The 12658-nt window shown below is 39.2% G+C and overlaps 1 protein-coding gene across 4 annotated transcripts; it reads left to right on the forward strand.

Moving 5' to 3' along the window:
• Window positions 1–244: 244 nt before the first annotated feature.
• Window positions 245–8716, forward strand: RB195_013885 (uncharacterized protein; the record flags this gene model as incomplete). 4 transcript variants are annotated; one of them, XM_064203895.1, is made up of 18 exons in its annotated part: window positions 245–321; window positions 1230–1514; window positions 1570–1687; window positions 2971–3046; window positions 3116–3180; window positions 3274–3378; window positions 3625–3733; window positions 3789–3884; window positions 5755–5908; window positions 5998–6149; window positions 6212–6317; window positions 6373–6436; window positions 6962–7091; window positions 7183–7344; window positions 7398–7451; window positions 7516–7636; window positions 8053–8194; window positions 8265–8405. In XM_064203895.1, the coding sequence occupies 18 exons, from the start codon at window positions 245–247 to the stop codon at window positions 8403–8405; spliced, it is 2157 nt and encodes a 718-aa protein (XP_064059776.1). The 4 variants fall into 4 exon arrangements, with proteins under 4 accessions (XP_064059776.1, XP_064059777.1, XP_013298275.2 ...); XM_013442821.2 differs by lacking the exons at window positions 245–321; window positions 1230–1514; window positions 1570–1687; ... (3 more) ...; window positions 3625–3733; window positions 3789–3884 and adding an exon at window positions 8638–8716 and having other exon boundaries at window positions 5805–5908; window positions 8265–8401; XM_064203897.1 differs by lacking the exons at window positions 245–321; window positions 1230–1514; window positions 1570–1687; ... (3 more) ...; window positions 3625–3733; window positions 3789–3884 and adding an exon at window positions 8638–8716 and having other exon boundaries at window positions 5848–5956; window positions 6015–6149; window positions 8265–8401.
• Between the last annotated feature and the right edge of the window lie 3942 nt (window positions 8717–12658).

The following is a 12658-nucleotide window of genomic DNA, read 5'->3' on the forward strand; positions in this document are numbered from 1 at the left end:
ACCAGACTCGTTGAAAAATTCGATTGTAAAAAATACTTTTTCCTTCGTCACTTCTGACATTTCTTTCATTTAGAAATTTCACTTAACATGTCTTATGCTCTACCATATTTACAAGTAAAAAACCGTTACTTCTCGTTGTGTGCTTTTGTGTTCTTAATTTCCCCACAAATCTGTATATTTTTATGTCTTGTTTGAAATTACTCGCTTTCCTTTTTTGCTATCATATCGGTTTTGAGGGGAAAGCATGTTCGCGCGAACTTGTGTCAACCATATCGTTCTGCTTATCTGCACACAAATAAATATGTCAACTTCGATGGGAGTGTATGAAGGAATATGTTTTATAATGAAAATAATTCTAAAAAAAACATAAAAAAGAAGTCAAGGAAATTTATCGGAGAAATGCGATGTTCGTCTAGTTCCGAAGAAGGAAGATATTTTATGAATACGACAGACAGACATTGTAAATCAAGGTTGTTACAATTATAAAAGTGGTTCTACCTATCGATGCGTTTGTTTCGAATTCTGGTTGATTAGTTAATTGGGTATGTTAAATAAGTTAATGTTTGAGAAGCACTTCTTTCATATTCAAAAAAGATTATTTGCGCTTCGTTCATTTTATCATATTTCAACTTTAAAAAATAAAAATCGCCTAAAGAAAGAAATTATCACTACCTCATTGAGTATCCTTTGTTTTAGAGCGGTTTTGACTCTCACACTAGGGATCCCAACATTTAAAGACAAAAAATTAATCAGTTTTCATTTTTACAGGTACTGCGGTGTCTTATGCTGAACAGAAAAAGTTGTTGGTGGACCACTATGGAACGTATGCAATTTGAGCGTATTTATAACTTTTTTTTTTGAAAAAAAATTTTCCTTCCAGAGGTAGGGAAAAAATTCAGAGTTAAGAGTTATGGAGGCGGGGCAATTGAAATCGTCGTAAGAAATCGTCGGATTCTCGAAAGAAAATCGTAGACACACAGAAGTAGGCCAGTAATAATCGTTGGTTTGCTTGTTCAGTGACTAACGAGGTAAAAGTGAAGCGGTAAATCATTTGTATATGCTAGGAATGTAGAAAAATACAAGTTTTTTTTTTTTTAAAGAAGCTTTATCAACTTTCAAATCCAAACATTTCATTACTAATTTGAGAATATCATAACAATATAATTTCATAATTTTGTAAATAGTTTTGTTTCCAATTTTCTACAGTTTTTCACTCTGTGTTCTCTTAGAACAGTTTTTAACGATTCGGATTCGCTGCTACAGTACATGCTGCACGTGACTTTTCCAGACTCTCTCGAGAAAATATCTCGCAAAACCTTGTATGTTGTTGTTGCTGTCCTTCTTCTCGTAGTGGCACTACTTGTGGCCGCTGTCGTCATCCTGATTGTGCTCGCAGCGGGCACCGGGACCCGGTCTGATGATGTCAAAACCAAGGCTACTTCAGTGAAGGAAACGGACAAAATGATACAGATGTGGAACGATCCATCCCGTTCGAGGAACTGCGCTAAACCCGAGTAACGTGAGACAATGAGGATCAAAAATCCATTTGCTTTATTTCCCTTCTTTCAGATATTTACAACCGCATCCGCCCCTGTTGATCATATCGATAAATGGTCTCTCCAAGTCGTTGCTGATCCAAAACTTGAATACTTTCAGGAAATTGAGTGATCTTGGAGTAACTTCTACGGTTAGTACTTAAATTTTTCGAGGCGCAATTCGATCGAGCGTTCTTAATTGGCGTTTACTAATTCCTTCTAGTCAGTTTTTCCTTCTTTTCCTGCCCATAATCTCACCAATAAAATAGCAATCACTACTGGATTGTTCCCGCAGGCACAGAAGTTCGGTGGGTGATTTCTCTTCTGGACATTATATTTGAAAGAAAAAATCTTCATGTGACTGGGTTTGTAGTATAACTTAATATGAACTCCTTGTTTTGTGTTCCTATTTTGATGTGTGCATTGGAGAAGAATGGACTTCAACTTTGAGGTCTGCCAGAAAACAGGAGCTATGAAGGGGAAAACGGAAGTTTAGAAAATCCTGTTGCTTCAAAAGTGAATCTAACGTAATTAGCACTGAAAAAAGTGAGACTCTTACAAAATAAAAAAGAAAAAATTGTAGTAACCAGCAGGGTGTTCAACAGTAATATACAAACATATAGATCGATTGAAATGTTTGTCTTGTGTTGGTATAGTTCAAGGAATGATAAAATTAGATCAATTTGCACTGGAAACGCCAGTAAAAGGAGATTTTTGCCTAATTTCTAAAAGAGTTCCTTCAATTCTACCATTTTCATTCGCGTAACCGCATTTCGTTGAGTGTTGCCATGAATTTTACAGCTATTTTTAAATTCCGATTAGGATTATTGCAGATTCGCATATAACGAGTGGAGAGGTAAACGTATCTGATTCTTCCACTGCGCAACCGGTTTGTATTTTAAAGTATGCTACTGTATTTTCTTGTTTTCCTTCATTTAACGTATAGATGAAAAGGTGATCATATGATGAAGAACAAGATGAGCAAGCAATAAAATATATATGGTATTATTGGAGATTACAGCAAAAAAAAAATCTGAAACGTGTGGAATAAACAACTATTTTAATTATTATCTATATTATTATTTTTTATATTATTTTCTGGCTTCCAACGAAAGTAACAAATACGAAGAGAGTCGAAGCACGCTCGCCACTAGTTGATTTTTCTACTCATTTTGTCAAAGTCCCTGAATTTCGAATTGTGATGGTGGAAATTAAATCCCAACAGTACTTCTCTTTGCCCGGATAATTGCGAAGCACATTTCTCAGCACACACACTTTCTTGATTCTCTGCCGTGCTCCAATCGGATGAGCAGCGCGGTCGCTCGGAGAAACATAAGTGTCGAATAAGTACTCGGATTTGTTTCCCTTCCATTGCTCTTCCAGAAATTTCGTCACGTTATTTGTAGAATAGAGCCGAAACTGTGATTATTTACAGATATGGTTGGCTTACAAACAACAGACTGATGGAATAACTGCTTTGCTCTCTTGGCCACTGCATCCGTTTGAAAATAGTACGTTTCTTTCCCAAAATCTCCGCGAGAGTGGAATAAATGTAATGTGATACGACATGTGCCTTTTAGCAAATCGCCCGGATTACTACGAACTCAAAAATGGTGCTACAACGTTGGAAGAGCAGCTGAATAAGGTTGAGATCTGTTCCTCAATAGCTTGTAACTTGATGGGCCGTTTAAATGTGCTGTACCTTTGAAGAAAACGAAGAAAGAAAGAAGAATTTTAGAGTCTAGCCTTGCTTAAAATGGATTCTACCTCTCGCCCAGGTCTGATTCTGCTGAGCTGCGATGAAGTTCGAGAAGTCGCAAGAAGTGGCGTGGATGAGTATGAGGTTTGTTCATCTCTCAGTGCACACGTGAGCGCCTACGTTTGCTTGAACAAAAGCGAGACACTTTTGACTGGCGCCATGAAAACGTTAGAAGAAGTACGTACTTGCTCGGGATGTTGCGCTGTGGCGGACGCGAGGAGGTCACGTTGGCGTTGGTTCCTAAATTTGCTCTTCCTCTTTGAATTAATATATTTTGTCAGATGATGATACATACAAAAACATGACAACCCTACGAGTAGTGCTCTTCAGGTCCAGGAAATACTGAACAAAATCGATGAAGTGCTCAACTCATTTTTCACTAATCTACTGAACGAAACAATTCTGGATTGCATCAATATAGCCATAATATCAGATGAAGGTTTCACGTTTGATATTTGCGAAAATTAACTTTTCTTCGCAAGTTTGATGTTCAGGAATTAACAATGGATCTATACATGTCGATATCAAAGAATTTAGTGTCGATGCCGTTGCCCCTGGGACCGTAGCACTGATAACCACTGGGGGATCAGGTGCGCATCAGCATTAGCCATGCAAACAGCATTTTTTACGCTACCTAAGAATATTTCGTTAGTGACCTCTGTCTTTCATAATGGATTATACTTTTTTTGAGAACAAGACTACAAAAGCGCTGATCGAAAGCATAGTTAGACTAAGTGTTCTTTTGTTTACTTGGAAAACGACAGTTTTGTAAGAATTCATTCATTTTCTGTGTATAATGCGCCAGTTCCTTGCGCTCTGTCGTACCTCAGACGAACGCGCGCAGCTTTTACGTCCACGTAGTCTTTTCCAACCTAGGTTTGAGACCACCCCCAAGGCAACTAGGAGAAGGCAATGCGATGGTCTCCTTATAATGTAACTGAAAAAGCGAAGACTGTTTTGAGTGATTCCCTTGGAGGACGAGGCAAGTAGATATTTTCCTTGCGTCATCTGCGGTTACACCAAATCCACTTGTGAGCAAAAGTCTTTCCTATGGCCTACCACTGCCCAAAAGTAGCCAAACATCCGTCTGTGCAGCTTCCTTTCTGTGTAGACGAGCTTTTTCATTCCTTTTCAATCACAATTGGCGCAAAGCATGAAAAGACGACCTTGGTTGAGAGTGTCGAAGGCAACTTTGAGATCCAGGAAGGTTTCGTGAGAACATTTCCCTGTTCAGCATGTGCAAAGACCGATGTACACTCCGGACATGCTCGACTTCAGAGACTGATAGCGCTTGTCTGTTTAGCAAGTTGAAGTTGTTCCCTCCAGATGGGTAGGGTTGCTTCCTCGACAGCACCTCCTTTGTCAGTGTTGAGTACAGGAGATCACTTCCCTATTTTGCCGCTGTACACTATCAGCAGAGCATAAGTTTCTTCTCACGCACCTGTCCTCCCACACCCTTTCAAACGCCCTCGTTCTTGACGTCCATTCATTCTTACAATCACATTTCAGCTGACGTCGCCTTCTCCTCAGACGATTCTTCTGGCCAAGCTCACCAGTAGTTCGGACGAAACATACAGAATTGTACGTGAAGTTTGACTGCGAGGATGCAAAGCGAACTTCTTATTCGGCATCAAAACCGGGAGAGGTTTTTTGCAGCGTTATTAATACAATTGGTGAAGGAGTCGACGTCAATAAGCTTCTTTTTTGTTCGTACTCCAAAATTTTATGGCAGACCCTATTTCTGCATTCCTCATCCCTTCGACCTGCCATCTCGGTCTTCCATTGAGGTACAACTCTTCGACTTCTTTTCCAGAATTGCACCCTCGGGCTGAGAAGAACTGGACTCATTCCTCACAGCTACCGCACAACTTCCTACTTTCTTCTCGTCAGGATCACCCTAGTATATTGGGTATCTTTCGATCCTGATAACGAGACGTCGTCGTCTGATGCGTATTTCCTGGAATGGAGCAGAAGGTGGATTCAGATATCTAAGTAGTCTGGGCACAGCGGTTTCATAGAGTTCACATAACAGCGATCGTTCGTTAAACGTTCCGAGACGGATGTTCGTTGCCAAAAATTGCAGGCCCCCTCAGGAATTTCACCTACTCTAATAACGTGCTGGACAACAGCACCAAGGCGTATACTCAGATGCCTGACTGCGTTTACTGAAAACATGTCCATCACGTGGAACTAACAACCAGACTTGTGTACGCGGCCCCCACATTTATAATATAAATAAATAAATATGTATAAAATCCTATGCAACGATCAACTGAGCAGCGGTACGTCATAAAGAAGAACCAAGTGTTTGCAGCCCGAGACTGTGATGATTCTCCTCTAACCAAATCGTATACATTACATTAAAAGCAACTGAACTTTACATTGAAAATCACCATTAGATTCATTATAGATGCTTGAGAGCTCTTGATTCATTCGCATTTGTTCGTCATTTACATTTAGGCATAGCCAATCTGACATCTTCGCTGTCTTGCCAGAGAGAAAATGCTCGGATGGTATTCCTGCCTTCCGCTATGCCCACTAGATGGCACTACAATGGCTATGAAAATAGTACTGACGTCATATTACTTGTCAGACGTAGCATGGAGAAGTGCAGGTTTATTGCCAACATGGCTTACAGCGGCGATTTTCTCCAAAAAACACAGTAAGTTTCTTTCCCCAATTTTCTGAGCACATAGTGTTTAGGAATTGTAAACATCAAGAAAGTGCCGATATTTCTGGATTTGATCACTTGGATGAAGGAATGCAAACTGTTTTCTATGCCCACGGACCATCATTTAGAAGTGGTGCTCTACTGCCAGCTTTTCAGAATGTTGAATACATGAACCTGTGGTCGGGTAGGAATCTGCTTCAGTGTGTTTTGACAACATGGTGGTTTCTGAACGTCTTCTACGTTAAGATTTGCTAAACCTGCGTTATGTTCCCAATAATGGGACCGCTGGTTTCATGGATGAAATTCTCAGCAAACCTACTATTCGACCTCGTAAAAATAGGTTTGGAATCAGGTATACGAGTTTTTCATGCAATTGTTCTCTTTTACTCGTTATTTACATCACTTAGGGAATGCCCGTTCACAAACGAAGAGCACGCAGTCAACTGTGGCGGCTGCACGACCTTACAACTGGTAAGAGATCTTTTTAAAATTTCCTTTGTAAAAAATAGAGAGTTTCCGCTGAAGATAGAAGGAATGGAGTTCGTTTGGAGGTTATTGTACGATTGTGGTGTACTGTGGGGGAAATGTGTGGAAATAAAAAGCTCTTTCATTTTGGTACAGTGCTCGTTGTATTGCTGCTGAAAGGTCTTGAAGGTCCGTCGTGACGGCGGCGATGCGCGCAGGAGCCTATGAGAAATAAGCGCTCGCTTTTCTAAGAAAGTCAGAGCCAAATCCTGGGAGGGAGAGGCAAATGGGACCGAGATTTCACTTTCTGGCAAAAGGATGAGAAAGAGGAGAATGTAGATTTTTCTAAGAAGTTCGATGTTGAACAATCAACTCTTCATTATTCCATTTTCTTAAGAATGTGATTTTTGTGGTACTCTATCAGATTTTTTACCGTAAATATTGAAAATTTCATTTTTGCAAAAAAAAAAGAAAGAAAAAAGCAGTAGTAGGAATTCACTTCTCAAAATATCTTCAACGCACAACTTTAAGGTACGTATAGCTAATTGGATGAGCCATTGCATACAACCAAACAGGCCTATTGTGCTGCTGTCGTCATCATCTTCATCACCATGCTACCAAAAGATCTGCGAAAAACTGATAGTTAGAGGGACTCATGGAGGTTTGTTCTTACGTGAAGTTTTTTGAGACTCTTGCACGGTCAAACGAAGTCAAACAGGGTCCTCTTACTCAATCCTCGGCGATGTATTTAGACGAATCGCTAGCGTTGGTGGAACTTTTCCACTCAAACAACACCATGGCAAAATCGCAGTCGCCCTGCCGTTTTGTGAGTTCACGCTACGAGTTTGAGTGTCCCGCCGAGACCACACCGGAAGGGCTTCAATCGAGATCTCTCTCCGCCAATCCCAAAAAAGGTGGGCTGATTCCTATAATATTTTCCACCGGAAAGTGGGGATGTCTATTCTAGTTCTGGCTCGAATAGCAACAATACAAGTACCATGGAGCACTCGATTTATCAGCGGTAGAGAAACTAATGTCCACATAAGCGAGAAATGGAAACAGCTGTAGGAAAAGAACAATTTCAGCTGTGTTGGATCCTCTCAACGAGTACACGCTGACCATCTCCAAGGAGCTCGGCAGAGTGATTTCTATCACTGGTACTGCTTACGACTACAATTATGACGGAATCGCTGACGAGGACAAGAAGTTCGTGAATAGATGCAGCCTGGTTTTTGTTAAAAAGCAAGAGAAGTTGAAATTGAAATTTTATTCTATTGGATAATTACTTAATACTTGGATATTTACTTAATATACTAATATTGCAATATCTCTGGAGTAGTCTTTGCGAAGCTACATACTGTTCACTGCTTACTGGTCCCCTTCAACAGTATGAGCGCCGACAATGTGAAACCTTTGTGAAGAGATAGCGCTGTGACCTCGTACAGCAGACCAAACTAACTTGAAATTCTGGACAAATTCCAATGAGCCTGAATTTGGAAAGGATCCCTGATCGCTGACAAATAGATAAACGAAGCCGTAAATCACACCAACAACTCAATAAATACTGCATAATCCGTCTCACTGTCTTTTTTCTTTTGATCCCAGAATAGTCCTGTTTTCAGAGGTTCTCCTTCGCATCTTTATCGTGTCCTAGTCACTTGCGCTACTGGCTGGGTCCCGGATGGATTTGCATGTCGAAATCCATGGAGTACTAGAGCAATTGCTTTTATATTTCCGCACATGGACGGTGATGCGAACTGTTTGGTGCGAGTTAATGTTGTCGCGGTTATTGCCTTTAGCTCTACAACGTAAGAAAAAAATCTAATTTTTACAGCCTTCTCGAGAGCTTCTCCTACAGTACACTGCTCGAGTGAAAGATGTTGAAATGATATCAGGGATGGACATTGATCTCCCGGGAGTTCCACCATCTCATGCCCTGCATTTAAAAATGAATTTAGCAACGCAGTTGTGGTAATTTGTTCCGCAAGCACAGTATTAATTTGTAAACCATTGTTTTTCACATTATGATCGGCAGAACAGAGTTCTGATCGCAATGGAGTTATTAGGGGAACATAAGTGTTCATGAGACTGTATGAGGTTTATGATATATTTTTTCTCTCACTTTAAAGATTTGGGTTGTTAAGAATGAACCTTTCAATCGCATAAATACAAAGAATGGGAGTAAAGCTAACATGATTCTGATTCAGTAACGATATTTATGGTGTAAGAAGCGGACATTCACGGTTAGATGATGATGATGATTCAGATCCTGCTGGTCATAATTAGGCGGTTTGTGACCATGTATAGAACTCAGTCCGTTCCGTAAAAGTGGATCGTTGGTCTTAAGATAATAGTGTCCAACATCCATGCCGCTTTGTTTGTCAGAGCATAATTAGAACAAATCCGGGTCACCGAACAAATAAGCAACAAATAAACAGCCCATAGCAAATTTGAATTGAAGCGCCTAACATGATGAAATGTGGGCAGTAACCTTTCCCTTTTCAGCTTGTTTATATCCCTAAAACACCCATGTATAAGAGAACATATTTGAAAAAAAGCCGAAAACAGGACAATTACTGATCATATTTGAGCAGATTACGGGTTAGATTTATTCACCCGCTTATTACATCCATTTTACATGCGCGACCATGGCCTGGATAGGACAGGCGGAGAAAGAACTAAAATGGAAAGCATCTTCTGGGCAAAAGTAAGGAAGACAATTGCATAAGTTGAGAAAAGTGAGTTAGATCAGAATTTGGCTCTCCTGCCTTCAACGGCGTATCCACCATGTCTAGTGTCCAGCAGCAAATAGTAACTTATCGGATAAGTAAAAAAATAACACTGATGCTACTGTGCTCATATGGGAAAGACGGGACAAGCTCTCTTCTTTAGTAGTAAAGTCGACAGCTCTCATTGTCTCCACTAGAAGCGTTTTGTACGCTTTGTTTGTGCTTATTAGAAAAGATTTTGGCTCTTAAGAACTTACTTTTACTATACAATTTCGGTTATAATTTGTGTTTCCAGACATTATTGTTGAAAATATGTGCTTAATCCATTAGAACTTGTGTCAGTAATATCTCTGCGTATATGAGTCGCCGTATTTATTTCCTGGCTTTGATTTTATTGTTTACCTAAACACATGAAGCACTGTACCTATCTTTTTCCGGACGCTCGGGATGCACATTTGGTTTGAGTAGAAAGAAAGAAAAGAGGAGTGCGAAAAAGGAGAAAATGGTTTCGTGCCACGCGTTCACCGCGGCGCCGAGGGCAAAAATAAGTGCAGGTGACTTCATTTTTCGTCTGATTCCATTTTTTGTCATATATGTCGTGTGGCAGATGTATGATGAGTATGAAGAGTTCATATCCGTTCGAAAACAGTTGAATGGAATGAGTAGTTTTATTCGGTCCCAAGCAAACCATGTCCAATTTCTTCTGCCTTCCTTTTGAACTCGGATACGATCAGCAACGTGGTTTTCAATAGCACATAAAAGGATGCTTTCCGTGCAAAAGAATAAGGCACTAATCTGTCCTACTGATAACACTGCGTTCAACTTTTCTGGACATTCGGTATCCGTGAGTGAACAAATAAATAAGTAACTGTGAGATTTGTCTTGTTGCTTATGATGCTTTAATCACAAATTTACATCTAGAGACATCGCATTTTTTATCTCCTTATGAAAGATAATTTTTCGGCTACCTGTAAGCAGGGTCAAGCATACGTTGAAAATTTCTGGACTGAACTTTTGAAGAGGTGTTTGGGAGCAGTAGGGGACCCTATCGGGAGCAGCATGGAGAGACAGGATGAAGAGAGCAAAGAAGAAATGACGATGGATAGTCAATGCAAAATAAATACAAATTATGCCCATACATATTAAGGGATACAAAATGTTAGAAAAATGGATGGCGCGAAGCATTTTTTTGAGGAATCTTGCGAGAAATTTCCACACCTTTCTGTCCGGTGCTGGAAGAGGGACGAAGACAAGAAAAAAGTGTAAATTGCCCAATGCTTTCTGAGCTGCACTGTTGAATTGGATAAGAGCAGAATTTTTTTCTGTTCGTTCTTCGGAAATTTCTTTGGAGTTGCTACTAGAAGGCCATGACGCCCTGAAGATTGTCTGGCAGTGATAGCTCAGCGCCAGTGAGCGCTATTTGCATGGCGGCGTGGTTAGGTTCGGATCCCAACAAGCGCAATGATGAACAAGAACTCTCTCACTGAATGTCTGTGTTGTTCACCTACATTATCAGAGCGCAACCTAAGTTTTACATCTAACAAAAAACAATGTTGTTGTTTCCCTGGCTATTTTGGTTCAAGGTCAACGCTTCATATCCAGTTCCCGTATGCAACAACCAGTTCGGTAAATTCCTAGAAACTCAGAAAGAAAAAAAAAGACCATCTGGTAAGAATGAAAGAAATGATATCTATACGGAGTATGCGTATATACACGGAGTCGACTCCTGCTTGCTGTGTTTTCTTGCATCTCCTGCACGGTATTTTACTTGTATTGCGAAAAAAGGCACTTACTAGTGTTTTGGTCTAGCAGTACTATAAAACAAATGAGTCAGAGAATTTTAATGGTTCTACAGATGATTCGAAAATTTCCAGTCCCAGATTTCTTTTTGAAATCAACATCCTTTGCAACAGAATCGATTATCCATTGGATTAATGTGATTCCTAATCACTTCTTTTTTCTTGAATTCACACAAGTTTGTTTAATTTTGCTTATCAAAAAACGTTGCATAAATTCTTATTTCTTGCAAATAGAAAAGTTAGTCCATGTATTCTCCTGCATACATAGCAAAATGTAATGAAATTACAGTTATTTCTTCAGTTGTCGCCACTACTGCTCAACCTCTTCTCACAAAGTTTTTATGTAGTGGAAACCCTAAGAGTTTCAGGAGTGCATTTCAAAAAGCGGGAGAATTTTATTTTACTTTTTTTAAAGGCGAGAACGCTTACATGTAATGGACTGAAACTGTAGATCTAAAATTCAAAATAATTTGATTGATAATAACTAATTTTAAATTATTCATTATTAATTATTTGATAATGATTTAATTTAAAATATCCCTTCCTTTTCAATTACTGCAATACCCCTCTTAAAGTGACAATGTTGAGAATTTTATGAATTGAATTTTGAGAACTTTATGAAGACGACGTACAAAGATGTGCTCTAAGCCGAAAATAAGTGCACATCTCCAGAAGTATACGGACGTTGCAGGGTTTGAGCGTTTCTGGACCTATTACACTATTAGAATTCAAACACGTACACTCTCAAAGGGGACGAATTTGCGCATTCACCCATATAAGTAATATAATAAAATAATAAAATATAAATAATATAAACATGAAGAAGTTAACACGCAGCGCTGTCCAGGGTCAAGCAGTGGTGATGGGACACGACCCTCTCGAATGTGACTCCTCCTCTCCCTTCAACGTTGCTGCGACAGTCCTCCGTTGTGCTGCCCATTAAATATATTGGAAATTTCGTGTTTGTCGAGAGCGTGAAGTCAAAAATTAGCCAAGGAACAAAGAAGCCAGAAACATAAACTAGTAGAAGAAGCAAATTTGCTGAAATGTCAATGAAATATCGGTATTGAAAAAATTTCATCTTATTATATTCTATGTTTATTCTAAAATCTGTAAGATATCTTTGAATACTTATTAAAACGCATAATACCACAAAAAGAGAAGAGGCAGGTGCATAAGTCTAATTACAGAGAAACGACGAAAAAAAGACACAACAAAGTCAGCATTTTGTTTCGACAATTTGATAATGGGACGACGCTTGTTCGACACCTTGCTGAGTCAGATTTTTGCAGGAGTGAAAACTTGAAACTACTTCTTAAAGATGACGAATTCACTCATAAGTGTTTTCAGCCGTTTAAGCGTGGATCAAGGAGAATTTAATGGTCAAAAAGTTCAGGTTCTTTTCTTTTTATTAGGTCTGAAAGATAGCAAATAATTTCGCGATAGAGGACCCAAAGAAATATTTCAGGTAGTTTTTTAAGGGAGAAGATTTGCTCTACAAAAAAATATCGCTGTTTTTTGAATTTCTTAGTTGTTTTGAGTCTAGATGAGGAAAGAATTTTCTTTTTTATTTTTCCGTGGATTTTTTTTTTCATCCAAATTTTGGGAGAACCTTATGGTAAGGAAACGAGAAGTTGGCATTTTGACAAATGGCATTTTTTCCGTGGAAAATTTGGAAGAACAGCAAACGGTAGGGCATT

Source organism: Necator americanus, chromosome V (genome assembly GCF_031761385.1).
Source record: "Necator americanus strain Aroian chromosome V, whole genome shotgun sequence".
NCBI lineage: Eukaryota > Metazoa > Nematoda > Chromadorea > Rhabditida > Ancylostomatidae > Necator > Necator americanus.